The sequence below is a fragment of the Dasypus novemcinctus genome, chromosome 17 (assembly GCF_030445035.2).
Source record: "Dasypus novemcinctus isolate mDasNov1 chromosome 17, mDasNov1.1.hap2, whole genome shotgun sequence".
Taxonomy (NCBI): Eukaryota; Metazoa; Chordata; class Mammalia; order Cingulata; family Dasypodidae; genus Dasypus; species Dasypus novemcinctus.
The window spans coordinates 20,039,064-20,064,068 of NC_080689.1; the positions used below are offsets into that span (position 1 = coordinate 20,039,064).

General features: G+C 38.8%; 1 protein-coding gene across 1 annotated transcript in view; it reads left to right on the forward strand.

The window, feature by feature from the left end:
- Positions 1 to 25,005, forward strand: part of TTC27 (tetratricopeptide repeat domain 27) — a 217,687-nt gene that overhangs the window by 118,705 nt on the left and 73,977 nt on the right. The window contains exon 13 of the mRNA XM_004452847.5: positions 22,634 to 22,861. Within this exon, the coding sequence (XP_004452904.2) occupies positions 22,634 to 22,861 (228 nt within the window). The remainder of the gene's footprint in view (positions 1 to 22,633; positions 22,862 to 25,005) is intronic.

The window sequence follows — 25,005 nt, forward strand, 5'->3', positions numbered from 1 at the left end:
TGGAAGCAAATGTTATGTTTCTAAAACAGATGAGATTCTTTTAGCATTTGGTCAAGTGCCAGCAGTTGTCACCATGTTTTCGTTTAACTAGAAATTTGTGAAATTTTAATCCTTTCATTTAATGCTTAATGGCATAATTTACTTTTAAAAGGCTAATTTGGAGAAATGCCTCATTCTAATGATTGCATTTGGTGCTCGCGTTTGTACCCTATTCTTATAGGGTCTCAGACTTTCTAATTTAAAAACTACCTGTACAAGTTCTCGTTATTTAATGACCATTGGTAAAATAGCTAAGACTAATTTTGCCTGTACTTGTAGTCAGAACTGGTTCTCATCTGTTAGCTCTTAATTTAATTTTTTAAGTTATCTGGCCTATTTATCCCTGTTTCCCCAAGCCTATGGATGGGTTCTTATTTGTTAGAAAAGACTGAACTGACGTAAGCTGCCTGGGGAGAGTGGGGAGCTAGGCTGTGGAAACGTTTGTTTCATAGGAAACAAGGCTTACATTGCTTACTTGAGATTGCTTCCTATCTTTATTATGCTGTTTGCAGATCAGTGTAACCTGGTTGTTATTGTTGTTTTCTTCTAAGGTAGTTTCTTTGTAGGATTTAAAAGATTTCCCACAGTTCTTTTCCCTACACTATTATAATAAACTTCCTAGAAGACAAATCTACTCATGTCATTTCCGTCTTCCTGTAATTTCCCTTTGTTTTCAATAAAGTCCAAGCTCTTTGGAATGAATGGCTTACAGATCACTTTATCATCTGGCTTCTGCTTACATCACCAGTGGCATTCCCTTCCTCCACCCCCCTTTATCTCTGCTTCAACTCCCTTCATCCCTCTCATCCAGTTTGTACCTGAACTTCCTGCAAAACTAAACTAGTTGAAATTTCTTAAATTTGCAGCATTGTCTTACATTGGAACCTTTGTATTAGGTTGGTGCAAAAGTAATTGTGTTTTTGTGTTGTTGAAATTTGCCATTTGATATTGGAATACATTTTTTAAAAAGATTTTTTATTTTATTATTTTTTTTTTTTCTCCCCTTCCCTGCCCCTCCCTGCCAGCTGTCTGCTCTCTGTGTCCATTTGCTTTGTGTTCTTCTGTTTCCTCTTATATTCTTATCAGTGGCACCGGGAATCTGTGTCTCTTTTTGTTGCGTCATCTTGCTGCTTGAGCTCTCCATGTGCCCACTTTTGGGCAGACTGCACTTTTTTTTGCTCTGGACGGCTCTCCTTATGGGGCGCACTCCTTACAAGTGGGGCTTCCCTACGTGGAGGACACCCCTACATGGCATGGCACTCCTTGTGCACATCAGCACTGTGCGTGGGCAACTCATCACATGAGTTAGGAGGCCCTGGGCCTCCCACATGGTAGGCAGACGCTCTATCCGTTGAGCCAAATCTGCTTCCCTGGAATACATTCTTAAATGTGGTTCTGTTATACGCCATTTTAATATGGATTTCTCACTTTATGGTTTTTTTTTTTTTTGCTAATGACTTATTACTTGCTGTTTATTTTATATTTATTTTAGGTTATGGAAATGGCATTAGGCGAAATGCAAATTTGAGCACTTTACTTATTTGAGTTCAAAATGGGTTATAAAGCAGCAGAGACAACTCACAACATCAACAACGCATTTGACCTAGGAACTGCTGATGAACCTACAGTGTAGTGGTGGTGCAAGGAGTTTTGCACAGGAGATGAGAGCCTTGAAGATGAAGAGTGTAGTGGCTGACCATTGGAAGTTGACAACAACCAGTTGAGAGCAATCATCAAAGGTGATCCTATTAAACTACACAAGAAGTTGCTGAAGAACTCAATGCTGACTATTCTATGGTCATTCAGCATTTGAAGCAAATTGGAAAGGTGAAAAAGCTCAATAAGTGGGTGCCCCATGAGCGAACTGAAAATTAAAAAAAAAAATCGTTTTGAAGTGTCTTCTCTTATTCTATGCAACAAGATTGAATCGTTTCTCAATTGGATTGTGATGTGCAATGTAAAGTGGATTTTATATGACAACCGGTGACGACCAGCTCAGTGAATGGACCGAGAAGAAGCTCCAAAGCACTTCCCAAAGCTAAACTTGCACCAAAGAAAAGGTCATGGTCACTGTTTGGCAGTCTGCTGCCTGTCTGATCCACTAAAGCTTTCTGAATCCCAGCAAAACCGTTACATCTGAGAAATATGCTCAGCAAATCGATGAGATACACCAGAAACTACAATGGCTGCAGTCAGCATTAGCAGAAAGGTCCCAGTTCTCCATGACAACACCTGACGGCATGTCGCACAACCAATGCTTCAAAAGTTGAAGGAATTGGGCTTTGAAGTTTTGCCTCATCCACTATGTTCACCTGATTTCTTACCAATCGACTATCACTTCTTCAAGCATCTGGACAACTTTTTCAGGGAAAACGCTTCCACAACCAACAGGAGGCAGAAAATGCTTTCCAAGAGTTTATGGAATCCTGAAGCGTGGATTTTTACACTACAGGAATAAACAAACTTATTTCTCATTGGCAAAAATATGTTGATTGTAATGTTCCTATTTTGATTAATAAATATGTGTTTGAGCCTAGTTGTAATGATTTAAAATTCATGGTCCAAAACTGCAGTTCCTTTTGCACCAACCTAATACATGCTGTTGTCTATATAGAACACTTATCCTCCTTCAGCTGACTCCTCCTCATTCTTCAGGTCTCTCCTCAGTAATTGCTTTCTATAGAGAACTTTGCCTGAGCTTTTCCCTCCTACGTTTGCTCCTATAGTACCTATCACTACGCTAATATCCTGTTCTCTAATTTATCTTACTAAACCGTAAGCTATTTAAGAATGAGACTTATTACTACCTTATTACAGCAGTCTCTCCAGCATCTAGCATAGACCTGGTACACCATAAATACTCAAAAATATTTGCTGAATGATTAACTGGTTAATGCTTACTGAGTAGTTATTGCATTGACGCAAATCTCCAAGTAGAACACACTTTATGCACTTTATATGTGGGGACAAATACCTTTCCAACCTTTGACTACTATTCTCTCTCTAAGAATGAAAGATGAGATTTCCCTCCATTTTCATTTTTTAACTTTTGAAATACAAATTAGCTCTTGATCAGTAGATGCTAAAGTCACTGTGAGCATGTTGTCACTATATAATGAAAGTTTTGAACACCTTTTATGTACTACATTCTTTAATTATTTTGTAATTGTCACATAATATTCATAACCCTACAGAATATGGATTATTTTTGCCACTTACTGATCAGGATTAGTACTTGGCAAATTTTGGAATCAAGTTCAGCCCTTTCTTGCCTCTAAAACCTTTGAAAATGGGATATAAGATACATAAGTTAAAACCTGTTGTGCTTAGTTGAATGAGAAAAATAAGTAAAATAATTGAAAATACTCTATGACGTGGCATTGCAAATAGGAGATGATCAGCTAATTGGATGAAAACTAGTCCTGTTTTTTAATTATTTTCTTTTATCTTGGACTTTGAGTATTTATGTTGGCAAGTATTCTTTGAAAAAATCAAGCCAGAGCATGAGTTGTCATACACATAAATGTAAAAAGGACTTAGTGAACAGTTGGCTCAGTGAGAGAGTGGTTGAGACGAGGCACCATTACATGGAAGAACTCTAGCTGGGAAGAAGTGCTTTGCACTTTTCACCTCTCAGTTGCTGCTCATACAGCAAGAATTTAGACTAGGAATAAACTGCTGTATAAGGATTGTCCCTGGCTGCTATGAAAGCAGAAGGTGTTTTGGTGCTGTCTTAGCTCTGCCCCAGTCGTTCTTATTCACTGTATAAAGAAAGAGCAGTAGATCACCTCTCCATAGGTCAGTTTCCCTGTCTTTGAGTATCAGCTTCTACAGTAGCAAGAATCAGCAGCCATCCTTGCTTTCTGCTTCAGGGGAGAAAACTGGACTTAGATTATGCCCAAAGTTGTGTGAGTTACTTGCACTCACACACACATACACTCACATACTAGCGTCTTTTTAAAGCCTAACTCTGCCGTCAGGTGTTCAGATCTGACTAATAGTGTGGCTTTAAAATCTTAGCCTGCCTTCTTTATTCTGCTTTGGCTGCTAAGCCTATATTCTGTCCTTTCTATTGTGGTCAGATTCACTTTCAGTGGTTGGTACTATCTCTGCATCTTAGGGCTCATCTCCTCTCCCCCTTCATTCTTTGCCAGGAGGACTTCCTATAGCTGTTGGTCTGCCAGTTCCCCGTCCCTATTTCACACATTTGAAAAAAATCAAGGCACAAATCACAGCCAAGAGGGCAGTTTGCTTTTTATAATTCCTTCTGTTCAAATATGAATAACTCTCCTCAGTTGTAAATGAAATGTTTTATCTCCCTGTATTAATCAGGGTTCTCTAGGGAAACAGAATCAACTGGAGGTATCTGTCAATAGTATGTGATTTTTAAAGAGTCTCTCATGTGACCGTGGGGACACACAAGTCCAGGCTCTGCAGGCAGACCGCAACCAGGGGCTCTGATGAAAGTCCAGTGAAGGTCCTTGATGAGTTTTAGGGAGACATTGGCCGTCCAGAGAGGAGCTGGGAAATTCTGTCTGAATGCTGAAATCACTTCGCCTTTTAAGGCATTCAGCTGACTGGATAAAGCATCCCTCATTGCTGATGGCAATCTCTCTGATTGATGTAGATGTAATCAGCTATCTATGCAGTAAACTCACTGGTGACTAAAGTCCATAAATGTCCTTGATTACAATTAGCCCAGTGCTTCCTTGACAAAACAACTGGGTGCAATTACTTAGCAAAGTTGATACATAAGCCTAACTATCACACTCCCTTTTTCATTAGAGACTGGATTAAATTTTTACGTCTATTCTTTACCTAGAACTCGGGGCCTTATCCCTGATAGGAGCCTGCTGGAATCTTATTGGTGCTTGGGGTAGGGTGTTCCATCACTCAAGTCCTAATATGCAGAAAGATATGCCATGTAAATGTAAATGAGCCCCAGTATGGCACGTTTTCCAGTGTTTTAACCCCTTTGCCTGTAGCATATCTGAAGTTCTCAGACCTCAATACTGGATCATTTGCTCAAATACTAATCACCAGGATAGGGAACTTCTCTGATACTCAGAACCTCCTTTTGGGCCTTTAGTTTTGATCTTCAGTGTTTTTAGTCCTAAGGAGAGTTACTTTCTAGATGTAGTCTCTTGAATTAGAAGGGCCTATGAATTTCCAATTCTGCTATATGACCTCTCTATTCACTAGAGCTAAGTTGTTGTTAGATCTTGTGTAATTTAGTCATATAGTGATACTTAGTATTAATGTCAGCCAGAGCATGTCCCTTAAAGTGTTTCTCCCTTTGTTCCCAATTGGGAAGACTCTTGTGTTTCTATTTAGAATCTGTAGATACTTAGGATCCACTAATATTCCTTGTGACTTTCACTGTTAATTTCAGTTGAACTCATCTGGCATTTATAGAGTGCCTACTCTGTGCTGGACAGTAGTGATCCAAAGATGAGTAAGAGAATTTACTCCTAAGAGTTTATGGTCTAATGGTACAGACACACGTGAGCAGATTATTTTAGTATAATATGGCAGGTGCTAAGATGAATTTCATTTGACCTTTATACTTACAACTAAATTTTCCTCCCTCAACTGTCCTTCTTTAAAGCAACAGGCGCCTCAGTTTGTATCTTGTATAGACTCTTTCTCTTAGATTTCTAGAATATCCTTTCCTGGGGTTCTCCACACTTTCCTAAAACACTGATATTTGGTGGAAATTGGCTTCATGTGGAAAAAATAAATTTAACCTTGTAATATTTTCTCTATTCCTATTGGCTCAGTTACATAATCACCTACTTGATAGTAGCAATTCTGTCTTGGAGAAACTGTACACAGTTAACCAGTGTGATTATTTATGGAAATTTTTAATGTTCTTAGGAGCTGTTTCAAGTTCCCTTACTTTTTTTAATTATTTATTAATTTTTAAAAATTACATTAAAAAAATATGAGGTCCCATTTAACCCCACCGCCCCCACCCCCCACTCCCCCCACAGCAACACTTGCTCTCATCATCGTGACACATCCATTGCACCTGGTAAGAACATCTCTGAGCATCACTGCACCCCATAGTCAATGATCCACATCATAGCCCACACTCTCCCACGTTCCATCCAGTGGGCCCTGGGGGGATCTACAATGTCCCGTAATTGTCCGTGAAACACCACCCAGGACAACTCGACGTCCCGTAACCGGCTCCACCTCTCATCTCTTCCTCCCATTCCCCAAACCCAGCAGCCACCATGGCTACCCTTCCCACACCCATTCCACATTTTCTCTGTGGACATTGGATTAGTTGTGTCCATTGCACATCTATGTCAAGTGGGGGCTTAGATTCCATATGGATACTGGATGCACTCCTCCTGCTTTCAGTTGTAGACACTCTAGGCTCCATGGTGTGGTGGTTGACCTTCTTCAACTCCATGTTAGCTGAGTGGGGTAAGTCCAATAAATCAAAGTGTAGGAGCTGAAGTCTGTTGAGGCTCTGGGCCTGGGTGTCATATTATCAGTCCAGAGATTCAAATCCCCTAAATATATCTTAAACCCCAGCACCTATTACAATTCCTATAAAGTAGCATGGAAGTCTTGTGAAAAGAGATCCCCTCTGAGTCCAATTCCATCACGCAGAAATACAGGCTCCAAAGAAGGGCCATCTGCCATGGCAGTGAACCCCATCTGCCATGACCATAGAACCTGTGGGTCTCTTTATCCCTCAAAAGAACCAATACCTGGGGTTGTATCTACTTTGTCTGTCTCTCAGACTCTGCTCAGTTGTGCATAAGGGCATTCCTTCTGACAACCTCCAGACTCTTTTTTAGAGACTCATAGCCTTATAATCTCATTTCTCCTTTCCATTTCCCCCTTACATTAGGTCAATCAGCATTTTGAAGTCATGTTATTATATGTAGACAGGAATATTCTGCTGATCCGTATTGAACCTTTAATTCACGGTCATTTTCTAGTTGTATCTTCAGCTGGTATGTGGTAGTGGTCCCTCGGTGCCAGGGAGGCTCATCCCCGGGTGTCATGTCCCTCGCTGGGGGGAATGCACTGCATCTACATGATGAATTTGGCTGTGAGAGTGGCCACATTTGAGTAACATGAAGGCTGTCAGGAGGAAACTCCCAGGCACAGTGCTACTCTAGGCCTTGTTCTTATTGCAGGTGTACAGGCTCAAAAGCATAGCCATTAATATCAGGAGCCCACTGTTGGGCCCTCCTTCCTTCCTGGTTCTTGCCGTTGCACCTGGGGGACTGCCGCTGCTCCTCCAGGGTCCATGACAGTGCCCCCCCGGCCAGGGGCCCGGTACCCCCCCCAGCTGTTGTTTTTAATTGTTTCCACTATGAGTATATCTAGACATTACTATATACCCTGGGCATATGCCCTGTATAACTCCCTGTCAACCCTATATATCTTGTCAATAACATCCTTTATCAGTATTCCTCCGCTGCCATTGTTAAACCACTCTGTGATCCAAAACTTCCTGTAAAGTCAATCCCAACAAATTGTCAGCTTCACAAGAATCTTAGATCACCGAAATTCATATATACAATATACAGTACTTCCCCAGATCCACCATAAAACCTTTTCCCTTCCGCAGCGATAATCTTTTAACTTATTCATATCATATTTCCTGAAACTGATGTAGAGATTCCGAGACAATAGCTTTCAAACAAGGTGACAGCTGTACTTACTATGTGGTCCATACTTTAGGTTGTACAGTTTTCTAAATTTTTTAGTTATCCTATGTTTTACCTTATGGTTTACATTATTAGTCTGTCGTCCCCTATATGTTTTTGATGTAATATTACATGTTTTATATTCATCCTCGTGTACTCTCACAAGTTCCCTTACTTTTTACCTAATAGTGAAATGCCAAGCATCTTATTTTCCATCTGATTCTCCAATGGAGGAAGTTGAGGAGGAGCTTAATTATTAGTTCAGGATTTACTGGGTGTATGACAAAATGCTGGATACGTTTTCCATCTATTTCTTACAATCTCTCTGTGAAGTAGGTAAGGTATAGATGAAGAACAGACTTCATTATCATATATTTACAGAGTAGTAGATCTTACTAAATGTATGTCTTTCTGACTAAAGACACCTACATCCTCACAGATCTTCCTCTTATAGTTGAAAGTGTACAGAATGGATCATGCAAAAAAAAAATTTCCAGAAATTTGGTTGTATGAGAACCAATTCACAGTGGCTTAAGCAAGAAAAAAAAAAGGTAATTTATTGCTTCACACAACTGAAAATTTTAGTAGACCTGATTCTATAGCTTATCCAGGGCCTCAGATGATGTCATTATGACTCTGGCTCTCTCACAAGCTCCCTCATTGAGGCAGACAAGATGGCTATATGAAGCCCAAGCTTAGTAACCCCATGGAAAAACAGAATCAATTCCATAGCTCTCAGGGAAGGATTCTACCGAAGACCGAAGGGCTTGAGTCTTGTGCTGTCTCCTTTGACAGGCTCCACCAAATCACTTGAAATGGGTTCCCCTCCTAGGCAAGGGTAAAATCTGTCATCAAAGTTCAGGCAAAGGAAGCTGAGCATGAAACAAAAGGAAATGCTGCCGCCCACAGGGTAAGGTTGTTAATCCTTTTAACCTGAAGTTGCAAACTGACAGGGTATTGATGTTATAGCCTACCCAGTGTTTTGAAAAAACTTAAGTAAACATTTTCAGATTTCACCCAGAGATTTGGATTTCTTGGCCTCTCAAGGAATCAAAAGATGTGGCCATACTGGGTCATATTTCCACATGACTGTATTAACCCAATTGGAGCTGAGCAATGGCAACCTCATTTGGATGCTCACTAATCAGCCTACCTCATTCATTCTCAATCATTGCCAAGAAGTCTTGAGCAGATGAGTGTGCGACCCTTGCTCTTTGTAGTGCAGGTTTCCCTGGTAAAGTTAGTAGTATGTTTTTCTAGCTATAGTTGTAAATTTGGCTTGAGTTATTGGCTGACTTAATTTTATGCCAGGATTCATTATTTATGCTTAGTCGTTGCTTCAAAATTACATTAAAGGATAAATAGTTGTGTGGAATTAGAAAATAAAATAGATTATTGAAACTGCCTAGATTTGTATGCATGTATGGGTGGAGGAATGGTCCATGGGGCTTTAGCAGACAAGATTTTTTGCAAAGATACTACAGATTCATTGCAGTCAGTTGTTTATTTAAATATTTAAATATTGCATGTTTTTAGTGTATTTTTATCCTATTCAGTGATGTTGAGATGAAAATTTTTTTGCATCCTTTACAAATTTAGAGTCCGTATTATCCCAGAGGGAAGTAGCAACCCATAGCCAGAAATACCAAAGCTTTTGTATTCTGTGAAGATTTGTAGCCATCCATATTTTGATATTGCAAAAGTGATATTACAAAGACTATGCATAATGCCTTTACACTTTATGTTCTCTGGAAACATCTTTTACAGTTCTTTCTTAGGTGATAAATTATATAAATTTACGGGGTAAATGGAAGGAGGAGAAAACCAAATAATTTGGAGAGTGAAGAAAGCTGAGGAATGCAATGTGACTAGCTGAAGAAAGAAAATATATTGCCTGCAAGCACTTCCCTTGGGAAGGATAATTCTCTTGGCAGGAAGAAGAGGTGCAAGATCTCAAGGAGAAAGAATTAACTTCTCCAACACAAAAATATGGGAAGGAATTTAAAGAAAGAAGGGGTCAGTTCAGACCAAACAGGGTCATTGCTTCTCTAGGAATCTGCTTCACCCTGCCCCTCCAAACCTATCTTCCTGTGAATAAAATACCCAGAATTCATATTGTTTGGCAATAAGAAGTTACATACCACCCATTCTCTACATTCTTCATTCTTAATAAGAGTTTCTATAGGTATGAGCTGGGGGACAAAGTATTTGAAATTCCAAGTACCTTAGCATTCAAATGTGAAAGTTTTCCTGATTACTATTTAATATTCCATTTGTATATTTATTTTTTCTTCTTTGCAAAGGTTGTAAACACTAGGTTTGTGTTATATATCTTTTGGCTATAATGAATCTTAATAGCCTATAATACAGTTCAACTAGGTGTAAAATAAATATTCGTTGAATGGTATTTTTGAACTAGCAAGTACTTCAAGGATATGACTTTATATATTCTGAGCCTTGTATCTTATTATTAGTGTAAGATACCCACGTGGAGTATAATATTCCCTTATAATTTTTTTTATTTCTATAAGATTGATAGTAATTTTAATATCCTAGAATTTCGTATTCCTGATTTTAGTAATTTGAGTATTTTTTCTGTTATTGTCATCCTAGCAGTTTTGGGTTGAATTGTGTTCCCCAGAATGATATGTTGAAGTCTTAACTCCTTTTACTAGTGAATGTGACCTTATTTGGGTATAGAGTCTTTACAAATGTAATCCAGTTAAGGTGAGTTCATACTATAGTACAGTGTGCTTGTAAGGCAATGTGATTGGTGTCCTTATAACAAGAGGAGAAGAGACAGAGAGAGACATAGAGGGAAGACAGCTATCTGAAGACACAGGAAGAGATTGAAGATATACTACCAAAAGCCAAAAGTGCTGGTAAGAGGCAAGAAGTAGCCTCTCCTAGAGCCTTCAGAGAGAGCATGGCCTTGCTGTGAGACCGTTATTTCTGACTTCTAGTCTCTAGAACTGGGAGAGAACAGATTTCGTTATTTTAAGTCATTCAGTTTGTGGTTCTCTGCTGTGGCAACCATAGGAAACAAATACACTAGCTAAAGCTTTATCCATTTTTAAAAAAAACTTCAAACAACCAGCTTAAAAAAAAAAAAAGATTTATTTATTTATTTATTTCTCTCCCCTCCGCCCCACCCCGGTTGTCTGTTCTCTGTGTCTATTTGCTGTGTCTTCTTTGTCCGCTTCTGTTGTTGTCAGTGGCATGGAAATCTGTGTTTCTTTTTTTTGTTGCGTCATCTTGTTGTGTCAGTTCTCTGTGTGTGCAGCACCATTCCTGGGCAGGCTGCACTTTCTTTTGCGCTGGGCGGCTCTCCCTATGGGGCGCACTCCTTGAGTGGGCTCCCTTATGTGGGGGACACCCCTGTGTGACAGGGCACTCCTTGCACGCACCAGCGCTGCGCGTGGGCCAGCTCTACACGGGTCAAAGAGGCCCCAGGTTTGAACCGCGGACCTCCCATGTGGTAGACGGACGCCCTAACCACTGGGCCGAGTCCGCTGCCCAAACAACCCAGTTTTGATTTTGTTGCATTCTATGTTGTTTTTCTATTCTCTATTTCATGTATTTCCACTCTAATCTTTATAATTTCATTCCTTCTGCTTGCATTGGATTTAGTTTGCTCTTATTTTTCTACTCTTTTATGGTGGAAGCTTAGGTTACTTATTTAAGATCTGTCTTCTATTTTAATATAGGCTTTTACAGTTATAAATTTTCCTCTAAGCACTGCTTTCACTGTATCTCATAAGATTCGGTATGTTGTATTTTTGTTTTCATTCACTTCAAGATCTTCCCTAATTTCCTTTGTGATTTTCCTTTTTAATCCATTGGTTGTTTAAGAGTGTTTTATTTAATTTCCACATGTTTGTGAATTTTCCAGTTTTTCCTGTTACTGATTTCTATCTTCATTCCATTGTGGTTGGAGAAGATACTCTGTATGACTTCATCCTTTTAAAATTTGTTGAGATTTGCTTTGTGACCAAACATATGGTCTATCCTGGACAATGATCAATGTGCACATGAGAAGAATGAGTATTCTGCTGTTGTTGAATGAAGTGTTTTATAGAGTCAGTTAGTTTATAGTATTATTCAAGTCCTCTATTTCCTTACTGATCTTTTGTCTAGATGTTCTATCTCTTATTTTGAAAGTGGTATATTGTTGTCTTTTGGTATTAATGTAGATCTGTCTATTTCTCCCTTCAAGTCTATGTTTACTTCACATACTGGGGGGGTGGGGCCTCTGATTATATGCAAATATGCTTATAATTATTATATCTTATTCTAAATTGATTCTTTTATTAAAATATAGTGTCCTTCTTTGTTCCTTGTAATATTTTTAAACTTAAAGTCTATTTTGTCTGATAATAGTATAGCCACCTCTGCTTTCTTTTGGTTACTATTTGCTTGGAACATTTTTTCCATCCCTCTGCTTTCAACCTACTAGTGTTTTTTAATTTAAGGTGAGTCTCTTGTAAGCAGCATATAGTTGGGTCATGCTTTTTTATCCATTCTCTGAAATTTTGTCTTTTGATTGGAGAGTTTAACCCATTTACATTTAGGTTTTTGTAAAAAGAATTTTGCCTACCCCCCCACTTCTCCTGTTACTGCCTACCTTGTATTTAGTTGATGTATTAGGCAGAGTTTGCCAGAGAAATGGAGAACTGGCAAGGATATATATGTATGTAAATACTATGAGATTTGTAATTGGAATTGGCTCACATGACCATGGTGATTTGCAAGTCTGAATCTGTAAGGCATGCTATAAGTTGGGAACTCTGATGAAGGTTTTAATAAATTCCCCAGGTAAAGATGGCTGGCTGAAGTAGAGATAGAAATTCTTCTTTCTAACTGCTAAAATCATCAGTTCTCTCTTTAAGATGCTCAACTGATTGGATGAGACTTTTCTTACTGCTGAAGACAATCTCCTTTGTTGAATGTAGATGTAATTAGTCATAGATACAATCAACTGACTAATGTTTAAATCCATGAATACCCTTACAGTAACAATCAGGTCAGTGTTCCTTTACTAAACAACTGGATAGTATAAGCTAGTCAAATTGACACGAGCTTAATCATCATAGTTGATCTTTTGTGGTGACCATTTAGAATCTCTTCTCAATTCCTTCTTTGCATATTTTTCAGGTATTTTCTTTGTGGTTACCAGGAGGCTTAAACATTTAACATTTGAAATCTCTAAAAATGTTGTGTGATTTGATGCCAGCATAACTTCAATATCACATACAAACTATGTTTCTGTACATCTTTGTTCTCCCAAATTTATGTTCTAGTCATATAGTATATGCACAAAACCATAGATTTATCCTTATCCTTTTTGCACTGCATTTTAGATCCTGTAAGAAGTAAAAAGTGGACTTTCACTAATGTAGACCATATATTGTAGTTAATAGTAAAATTATGAAAATGTTCTTTCATCAATTTGAAACAATTGTACTACCTAAGACAGGGTATTAATTATAGGGGGGTATATGGGAGCTCTCTATTTTATGCATGATTTTTCTGTGAACCTACAACTTCTAATAAAAAAAATAACAATAATAATTGCACCCACTTTATGGGCTGGCTATGAGGGACAAATGCATTAACATATGTACAGCTCTTAGAATCGTGCCTAACATCTAGAATGCACTCCATAAACAATGTTTATTGCTATTAACTTAACAAATATTTATTGAGGATCAGATAGGGTCTTTTAGATTCCTGTGGTTGCTGTAGCAAAATACCAGTTTAGGTGGCTTAAAACAACAGAAAAAAAAAAGTGGAGTTTCAGACCAAAAATACTGTAGTACTGGCATTTGTAAAAAGTACCCACATAGTTACTCTCATCTGACGTTTTGATTTCTTCATGCAGCTTTTTGACAGTTTGAAGTTACTTTATTTTATTTATTTATTTTTTAAAAGATTTATTTATTTATTTAACCCCCCCCCCCCCCGGTTGTCTGTTCTCTGTGTCCATTCGCTGCGTCTTGTTTCTTTGTCCACTTCTGTTGTTGTCAGCGGCACAGGAAGTGTGGGCGGCACCATTCCTGGGCAGGCTGCACTCTCTTTCGCGCTGGGCAGCTCTCCTTACAGGTGCATTCCTTGCGCGTGGGGCTCCCCTACGCCGGGACACCCCTGCGTGGCAGGCACTCCTTACGCGCATCAGCACTGTGCATGGGCCAGCTCCACACGGGTCAAGGAGGCCCGGGGTTTGAACTGCGGACCTCCCATGTGGTAGACGGACGCCCTAACCACTGGGCCAAGTCCGTTTCCCTGAGGTTATTTTATGAAACAGAAAAAGATTATGTTCTTGAACTCATCCATTCCTGTGGGTGTGGGGCCCTTTTGATTTTAACTACATCAGTGAGACATGATTTAGGTTGAACCTCTCTACCTTCTTACTGGAACTTTATGTAAAAGGAGGCACAGAGAGAGACACACAGAGAAAGGAAGCTACCATTTTTGATCCTGCCATGTGAGAGAGAACTTGAGGATCAGTAGCAGCCAAAGTGTAAGCACTTAGATTCTGAGGGGAAGGCAGGGACCTTGGCAGAGGTCAAATACCATCTTTGCCCTGTGGCAGTACACCAGGATCACCAGTAGCTGACTTTGGTGAGAAAGTATTTCTGATAGTGCTTTGATTTGGACACTTCATGACCTTGGAACTGGAAGCTTTTACCCTAAATAAAATCCTTATTATGAAAGCCAACCCATTTCTGGTACTTTGTATCAGCATCTCTTTGACAAATTTTAACAATCTTCAATCCACTATCTAGAGTCCTTTTCTTTCAACCTGAAGAACTTCCTTTGGCATTTCTTATTGAGCCAGTCTAGTAGTGGCAAATTCTCTCAGCTTTTGTTTATCTGAGAATATTTTAATCCCTCCCTCATTTTCAAAAGACAGTTTTGTTGGATATAGACTTCTTGGTTGGTGATTTTTTTCCTTTCAGCACTTTAAATATTTTATTCCATTGCCTTCTTGCCTACATGATTTCCGATGAGAAATTGACAGTCTTATTGAGGCTCCCTTATACAAAGCACATTGCTTCTCTCTAATAATGGCTTTCAGGATTCTCTCTTTGTCTTTGGAATTTGATGGTTTGATTATAACATATATCAGTGTGTATATCTTTGTGTTTATTCATGTATTTCATTAAATTTGGTAAGATTTCAGCCATTATGTCTTTGAATATTCTTTCTGCATCTTTATCTCTTTCTCTTCTGGAACTAAGATAGTGAATATATTAGTATACTTGATTGTGTCCCACAGGTATTTTAGATTCTTTATTTTTCTTAATTCTTTTTTCTTTCTGATCCTGAAATTGAATCATTTCAGTAGTATTACTTTCTTTTTACTAATTCTTTCTTCTGCCTTCCATGTGCTTAACTCTTTGAGGGAATTTTTAAATTCATTTATTGTGGTTCTCAGCTCCAATATTTCTGTTTGATTCCATTTTATGATTTCTGTTTCTTTCTTGAAATTCTCTTTTTGTTCTTCTGTCATTTTACTGATTCCTTTAGTTCTTTGTGTTTTCCTTTAGTTGTCAGAGCATATTTATGAGAGTTTTTAAAAGTCTTTAGTATGTCCAAAGTCTGTGCTTCCTTACTGATGGCTTCTGACTCTTGCTCTTACGCCTTTGAATAGGCCACCATTTTCTTTTTCTTTCCATGCCTTGTAATCTTTTGTTGCACATTGGAAATTTTAATATTTTAAAGGACCCTGGAATGTAGCGCTTGAGGTGTCTGTTCCTTAAGCTTGTATCAAGCTAGTGTTACAACAGAGATTTCTTTGAATGACAGGAGCTAACCCCCCCTCCCCCCCCCCCCAAGAAAAAAAGGAATAAAAAAGAGAACATCTTTCCCAGTCTTTGCAGATTAGCCTGTGGGAGTAGCTGAAGAAATTAGTCTGAAAGAGAGCGTTAGACTGTTAGGGAAGAAATCATTTTCCAATGCACATGAAGCATTGGCACATGTGAACAAGTCAGAGCTTACAGGAAAACTCGAGAAGCCAGGCCCTGGAAGCCATTAAAATGGGACCTTGAAGGGGAGCTTGTGAAGAGATCTGTAGAAGCTGTGTTATCTGTGTACTTATTGGCCCCTTAGGTCTCACTGTATGTGTGAGAGGGTAGACCTGGGGTCACTATTGGTCAGTGGGGTCAGGAATTTGAATGATAGGCTGGATACATAGAGCAGGAAAAAGCTGGGGTCAACTAGACTCTCTGCATTCTTATTTGACAACTTTTTTGATCATGACAACCACTCGAGTAAAGCCTGTTGCATTACTTCAGCCTTCTAGATCTCTAACAAGTTCCCCTTCTAGCCAACACTAACATGAAATCAGAAGGGGGAAAAGATTCTAGGAAATGTAGTTTCCAGCAGATATGATTATGCAAGAATTTAGCTCTTTAACTTGATAGTTGACTTATTTGGAAAGTGCCAGACTATTAGCAGATATAGTATATTTTATAGATTGTGTTACATAGCTAGAGTTTCTGATTTTAAGGAACTTCTAGTTTCTTAAAAAAGATTTAAGGTATTGATGCATTCCTTATGTGGATAAGAGTATGAATAAACTAGATGCACATAAAATATTTTTAATATATTACTCTGATAGATGAGTTCCTTTTAGGTAATATAGTAAAGAAATTTTTATAAATTGAACATTTTCATAACAACAGGTTACAGGATCAGCGGTATGATTCTAGCCAGTTTTCAGTTGACATTGTCTCACATTTAAAAAATTTTTATTGCTTGAGTCTTATTAGCATGATGTTGTCAAGATCATAGAACAGTCAGATGTAATAGGATGGTGAAAGATCCCTGCAGACTAAAGTGTAGTATAAAGTCTGTATAACTCAGAGCCAAGATAGGAAAAGTGTACTTCTGTCTGTGCGTGGTAAAAGCTCACAGACTCTGGTGTTATTTGGCTGTTGGGTAGAGGAAAACATATTTGCTGTATCAGTACTTGCTTACCATGTGTCCGGGGCTGTGATGATTTGCTCTAGTAAAGAGAGAATTTCTAGAAGTGTTGCCAAATTTGAAGTCACCGCTGTATTAAGTTTAAAATAATCCATGACATTTTCCAGAAGATATCTGAGTTCTGCTCCATCTAAAAGGGGTATGGGATAGGAATATCCTACACATACACACACACATAAACATACACCATGTCCCAATATCTTTCAGATTTTTTATAAAGGCACAAATCTCTGACTCACATAAGTTTATGGTATTGCTTTGGGTTTACTCTTTTAAGAGGGAGGGGAAGCCTCAACTGTTTCCATTTGGCCTTTTCAGCCACAGTAGCACTCACTGGGAACTCTACCAATTGCTGAATATATATAATTCAACTGCATATTCCGAAACTAGGAGACTTACTAGATCTCCTGTATAATGAACTGACTCTCATAAACCCTCACTTATCATGGTGATGTTTCTCAAGGGATGAGCATTAGCTAAAAGTCCTGAAAAGGCTAGGTGCTTCTCTTTCCTTATGATACAGTTACCCAGGTAGATACCTGCACTTACTTGTTTGGGGGACAGAATAGGGTAAAAGGATTATGATATATCTTTGTTAAGTTATTGCAGGGTCCATCCTCTAATGTACTTGGCTTCTTTATTTTTATCTGAAAGGTTCTGAGTCTTTGCAATGACTCAGGAATAGGAATTGGGTGAGAGGCAATGTCTGTAGCATGGTGACTCAGGTCAGCCACCTGGTCCTGTATCCTAGGTTTTTTTTTCCCATGATACAGATCAAGTAAGAACTTAGTTGGCTGTCCATCTAATTTGGATCTAAGGCTTTATGATCAGTTGGTCTCCATCTAAGATCCGTACTAGTCAAACCATTCTGATTACTGTTCTGGCCCTGCCTGTTGCAAGTAACTATGTCTATGTTGCTCCAGGGGTTAACTGCTATTACCAAGTCTCTACCACCCTGGCTTCTAATCATATTCCTTGAAATTCATAAGCCCACTTCAGTGGAAGAGTCTTCAAGCTTTATCCTCAGCTTCTGCAGGACATTCCCCATAGCACTTTTCAAAGATGCTGGTTCTACCGTCTACAATGTATTCTTGAATGCCAACATGAAAAGAGCATCCCCTGGGCCTTCTTGGGGGACCTAGGGGTGGGTGAACAGGTTACAAATGATAAATTAACAACAGCCTATTCTTTCTAAGTTTTTGGATTCCTTCCTCCACATTACACCAAGGAATTTCTGGCATTGCAACTCAGTTTAGTTTTGGCTACATTATACTCCGGGTTTCAGTGAAGCAATTGATTTAAAACCATCCCCAGCTGCTCGAGTTAGTGCCATGAATCAAGAATTTCTAATGTGTATCTTTAAATTCATCCTGATTGGAAATTATGATCCTCTTTCTCTCTGGTCTAGCACCCTTAGAATCTCTTTTACCACATGGTCCCAAGATTTTCCCTCCATAAATTAGCAAATTCTTACAGTCCTTTTTATGTGTAAGTCTATTTATATGTCTGGAAGCAGTAAGGTCAGGCATGAGGCAAATTGGTGTTCTCTTGCAAGGCAAGAGGTGCAGGCATTACAGTGTCTTTAATCAAGGCAGTGGTAGTCTTACTAGATAGTGGGGCTGCTTCTGCTGTCAGAGGAAGCTCAGTGGCATTTAGGGATCTGGGATATGCAGTTATCTGAATATCCCAAATGCCCCCATTTAAATTTTCAGTCTTGCTCTTTTATGATCAATGCCCTCTTTATTCACTAATAGTAAAAAAAGTACTCTAATTTTAAAAATAGTTATTAATTTTCTGAGAGACAGGAGTATGATTGAATAGGCTTCATTATGTTGCAGAATCTTGGTTCAAAACTATAACATTATTCAAAAGTTATGTAAAAGTTATATAATGCTGAATAAGGAGTTATCTCAAATTCTGCAGCTTAAAACAACAGCCCTTCATTATTTCTCACAATTCTATCCATTGAATAGGGTCAATGGTTATGGTTTTTGAGTGCCCTCTTCTGCTCCTGGCCATGATGAAGTAACTGGTTGTAAACTAGTTGTTTAAACCTCCCACTCTAAACAACTTGTTACAGTTATTATTGCTATGTAATAGACTATCTCAAAGCTTAGTGGCTTGAAACAGCAGGAGTTGGCTGTCTCTTATGCTTTCTGTGGGACAGGAATTCAGGCAGGGCTAAACAGGGCAATTCTGGCTTATGGACTCTCATGGGGTTGCTGTCAGATGGTAGCTGGAGCTGGAAAGCAGGGGGCTGGAGCAGCTGAGGACTTGCTAGGCAACTCTCTCTCTCTGTAGTCTCAGGTCCTCTCCATGTGATTTCTCTACATTGAATTAGCTTGGGCTTCCTTTTTACATGACAACTTCAGGGCAGTTGGGCTACTTACATGGTGGCTCAGTGCTCTATAACTAAATTCAACATTCATCGAGAGAATAGCAAAATAGAGTAATGACAACATATTATCCACAATATCCAGAATTCAGTACAAAATTACTAGGTATACAAAGAAAGGAAAATGTGATCCATAGTCAAGAGAAAATCCTAAAACAGCAGAGGTAGGGGTGGGGGACACATAGAGGAAGGATGTTATCACTAAAATAATGGATATCAGAACTCACTGAAATGACATTTTTAAAATGCTAAAAGAGGGAGGGGCTGTGGCTCAAGCAATTGGGCACCTACCTCCCATATGGGAGGTTCTGGGTTTGGGTTCCCAGTGGATGAGCAGACACAGAGAGCACACAATAGACAAAACAGAGAACAGACAGAGAGTGTAAACAATGAGGGGGGAGAGAAATAAATAAAATAAATGCTAGAAGAAAAAAAAAACCTTGTCAACCCAGGAATTTTATATCTAGTAAAAATATCCTCCCAAAAGAAAAATAAAATACATTTTCAGATTAATAAAAATTATAGAATTTCTTTCCAGCAGACCTGCTAAAGTAAAGATTTTCAGGCTAATGGGAAATGATACCAGATGGAAACCAGGATCTATAGGAAGGGATAAAGGATAAAAAGAATTGTAAATATGTGGGTAGCCATTTAAAAGGCTATTCTTTTTCCTCTTTTAATTTGCTTAATATAAAACTGAATGAAGCAAAAATATTGTAAAATGAAGTATATAGTCTATATAGAAGTAAAATGTATGCAACAACAGCACATATGGAATTATACTGTTGTGAGGTTATAACATTTTGAAATGGGAAAAGTGAGATATAATATTAACTCTAAATGAATTTTGATAAATTGAGGATGCATATGGTTAGCCCTAGAGCAACTACTAAAAATAATAAAATGATGTATATCTAAAAGCCAATAGAGAAAATAAAATAGAAGACCAAAACATTTAATTAGCCTAGTCATATTTCCCAGATTTCATATAGGGGAACTAATGAAACTGAATTCATCAGCAGTCCTGCAGGGACACTGTCTGCATTTTATTTTTGTCTGTATCAGTTTTACAGCTACATGGAAAAATAAATTCTTTTAGGCAATCGTAGAAATTCCCTGATTCTCTGCCTGGGAGGACCTAAAACACTGAGTATGTCATATTCTTTCTTTGAGTTGCCCAGTAAACTTGGAAACAGCCACTCCACCCTACAGTCTTGTAATCCCCCATAATGATCTCTCATTCAGTCCACAAAACCTTACATGAGATAGGTACTTTATTCCAAGGTACCACAGGTAATGGTTTAAGTAATTCTCTCCTCATTGGCTGTCATGGACTACCTGTTCCACCTTCTAATGTTCACTGGATCCTCACTGTCCTCAAAGCAACTATCAGATAGCCAATCTATTGGCTCAAGGGGTGCTACCTGCAATCATGCAAGTAAGTATCTACTATAATTACAGACCACAGAATCCACTCTACAGGTTAAAGCAGAAAGGAGTTTATTAAAGGAATTAGCCTCAGAATTTATGAGAGTGTGTGGGTATCAAGTTTCAGTGCCAAGCTGCCAAGAAAAAGTGCTGCTACTGCTTCAGTCTCCCATGCATAATTTTGGCTGTATACATCTCTATATTGATGACCTTACAGAGCTAGGGTCAATTATGTTAATAATTACTGTATTTCCTGTGAATAGGGAAATTAACATGGAGTATATTTTAAATCTTCATGTTTGTTTTTACTATTTAGGACTTAGAACTATTTTCCCTTAGAAACAGTTTCATAAATTCTGGTTCTGTTTTCAGACTAGGCCTAACATAACCCATCCTATACCAGAAATGCAAAAGAGACAATATCCAAACAAAGGCAATTTAAGAAGCATAATCTTTTTTAAAAAAGATCTCACAAAAATTAGACTGCTTAAAAATTATCAATGTGTCTAACCTAAAGAAAATCAAATATACAAAATTTCAGACTGCCAACTATATAAGATAGGGACTTTTAAAATCTCATTTTTTGGGGAGCAAATGTGGCTCAAGTGGTTGAGTACCTGTTTCCCACATGGGAGGTCCCTGGTTCAGTTTCTGGTGCTTCTTAAAAACAAAAAAACAGGGAGGCAGATGTGGCTCTAGCAGTTGGCATCTATCATATAGGAGGTCCAGGGTTCGATGCCCAGGGCCTCCTGGTGAAGGCAAGCTGGCCTGTGTGGTGAGCAGTCCCATGCAGAATGCTGTCCTGCGTAGAGTACTGCCCCATGCAGGAGTGCTGTCCCACATGGAGAGCTGGTGCAGCAAGATGACGCAACAAAAAGACACAGAGAGACAATAAGAGATGCAGCAGACCAGGGAGCTGAGGTGGTGCAAGAAAATGATTGCCTCTCTCCCTCTCCAGGATTGATTTCCAGAGCTGCCTAATGAGAATACAAGCAGACACAGAAGAACACATAATGGATGGACACAGAGAGCAGACAATGGAGGGAGGGGGGAGAAATAAATAAATAAATTTTTAAAACAACAACAACAATAACAAGGAAACATTAAAAAAAAAAAAAGAGGAGCTGATGTGGCTCAGTGGTTGAATGCTGGCTTCCCATGTACAAGGTCTCAGATTCAATCCCCGACTCCAGTACCTTAAAAAAAAAAATCTCATTTTAGCTGCTAACCGATGACTTTCCTAGATATCTACATTCATTTTGGCCATAGCTATGTTAGCATCTTTGGTTACACCACTGCTGTTTGTATGTATGAAAGCTTATAGATTAAAATAGAGCTACTATAATGCTTCTTGCTTGCTGCTGAAATTTATCAGGAAAAGTAGGGAGAGGACATGGAGGGAAAGGGATAGAGGAGGACTGGTACCATGAACAGGATTAGTTTAGGTGATCAGGTGAACCCAAACTGTGGATATATGAGAATAGGTCTTGTGCAGTGTATAGAGGATGATGTTTAATTTCCAAAGTGAATGGACTTTCAGGAATTAAACAGGCCTAGAGCTGGCAAGATTTATCTGTGAGGTAAGATGTAGTTTGGTTAAGAGGTAGGTTTTTTGCAGTGTCTAGTAAATTGTACCCTCCACCTTCTTTTATAGGTTTCTCAGCAATCTCAAAGTCCCTAACTATACCGTTTGCAAAAAAGAAAAATATACTTCTCATTGCTGTTAGGTAGAGGTGAATTAAAGTCTTTATTCTAATAACTGGTCACAGTGGTGGCAAGTGGAGCAGGGAAACAAGCAGCTAAATGAGTTTACCTGATAACCTGAAGTAGGCCTCTCTTCCACACTTTTCCTCGAGCATTCTAGAATGCAATAAAACAGTATTCATCCCTTACTCCTTGTTCTTCTGTTTTACAAGATATCATATTTATTTTTTATTGGTCTTCTCTTATTCAGCCTCTGTTCTGGATAAATACATTAAATAAGCAGGTAAGCTTTGAAAATAAAATTTTGAATCATGTGGAATGAATGATGTTTGTGTGCAAAAAAAAGCAGTTAGTATTTCTGTATTAAGGAATCTGTTTTTGTTATTTTTATTGTTTTATTTAGGCAGAAGAAATCCTTAGGCAAGAGCTGGAGAAAAAAGAAACACCGAGTTTGTATTGCTTGCTTGGAGATGTCCTTCGAGACCACACCTGCTATGACAAGGCCTGGGAGTTGTCCCGGCATCGCAGTGCTCGTGCTCAGCGCTCCAAAGGCCTCCTGCATCTTCGAAACAAGGAGTTTAAAGAATGTGTGGAGTGCTTTGAACGCTCGGTGAAGATTAATCCCATGCAGGTTAGACAATATGTAATCCCCTCTGCCCTCAGTGCTTACTTTTTCCTTTGGCTTTGATTCTTATTGAAGGACTATCCCTTTCCTGTCCTAAAGATTGGTGAGCTTGTCTTTGAGAGTTAAGAGCTTCATTTCTGGTGTAGTACTTGCTTGTCACAGAAAGTGGACAGGTAAGTTTTCTCTTCTTCCCATTCAATTGCATTAACAGAAGAGGTTATTTGTCTTTAATTCAAATGCAGCTATTAAGAATAGGTATTAGGAGCAGGTGTAGCTTGTGGTTGAGTACCTGCTTCACATATACGAGGTCCCAGATTCAATCCCCACCCCCAAAATAAAAAGATTAGGTGTCATTTTGAGCAGATATTTTAGGAAGGAAATGAAAGTCAAAATTATAGAGTATATGACTCTCCAAGCAACTGCTGAAATCAATAATGAAAGAAAAACCTTTATATAATTAGGATAAACCCACTGGAGAGAAAAAAAGATTATTTTATATAAAATGATATTCACTTAGTAAAAGGAATTTATCATCAGAAATGGCCATTTGAATTGGATAGACTTGGACATGTCTTTTACATTGAACATCAGAATTAGGTTTTCTATGGCAGATTGAACTAATTTCTTTCCTCATTCTGGGAAGTGAATATAATTAGGTCTTTCCAAGTCAGGTGGCTGGTAATGAGCTTGGACTAGAGAGCACACAGGTATAAGCAAAGAAAATCAGCAGAAATTAGCAGTTGCATTTGGCAGAAAGGATGCCTTCTGTTACCCTTGGGAGCTGGTTTTTGCTGACATCTTGCTGTAACTTGGTAATTCTCAATTGGGGTCAGTTCCCCCTCCTGCTTACCCAGTGACATTTGGCATTTTAGGAGGCATTTTTGATTGTCATTGTATCAGTCAGGGTTCTCTAGGGAAATAGAATCAACAAGAGATATCTGTCAGTAGTGTGCTATTCTATGAGTCTCTCACACAGCGGTGGGGATGCATAAGTTCAGGTTCTGCAGGCAGGCTGCAACCAGGGGCTCCTATGAAAGTCCATTGAGGGTTCTTGATGAGTTTCTGGGAGATGTTGGCTGTCCAAAGACAAGCTGGGAAATTCTCACTCAATGCTGGAATCACTTCCCCTTTTAAGGCATTCAACTGATTGGGTTAAGCATCACTCATTGCTGATGGCAATCTCCCTGACTGAATGTGACTAAAGTCCATAAATGCCCTTGTTTCACAGTTAGCCCAGTGCTTACTTGACCAAACAACTGGGCACAGTTACCTGGCCGAGTTGATACATTAGCCTAACCATCACAGTCACAATGGGGTGTGGGGAGAGGGTGCTACTGGCATCTTGTGGGTATGCTGCTAAAGATCCTAGAACATGTAGGACAGCCCCACAACAAAGACATTTTCTAGCCTGAAGTGTCAGTAGTGCTGAGACTGAGAAACCCTGGTCTAACTTGATTATTACTCAGTTTCCTTTATTTTTAATTTTTGTGAAATATAGAAGTTGCTCAACATTGTGTTATTAAACTTTTCCTTTTGTGGAAAACTACTGTATACTTGCTTATCTTAGTAACTTCTCCCTAAAGTTTACCTAACCATAGCTGCCATGATAAGTGGGGAAAATTGATTTCTTTCTTTTGCCTTCCATAGGCTAAGGTAATTCATATGTGAATTGTACTCTCAACCCCACGGTCTGTTTCAACATATTAACATTAATGCTTTCCTTCTGCTTTATCAGCTGCTCTTTTACATTCTCCTTTGCTGGTTCCTCCTCATCTTTTGGAGTACCCTAGGGCTTAGTCCTTGGACCTCATCCTGTCTGTATATACTCCCTTGGTTTCATTCAGTCCCATGACTTTTAACTCCCAAATTTTATTTTCAGTCTTGTCTTCTTCCTGAACTCCTGAATCTTACTGCTTACTAAATTTCCTCACGTTACTCTAATGTGACATTTGCAATATCTGAAATCCTTTTCTCTCCCATATACAACCTGCTTCCTCCAAGGTTATCCCCATCCCAGGAATTGGCAGCCCCATCCACTCTTGGAGTCCTCCTTGATTCTTCTTTCTCCTATACCTCACTTCTAATCCATGAGTAATTCCTAGCAGAGCTACCTTTCAAATATGTCCAGAAACGACATCTTACTACCTCTG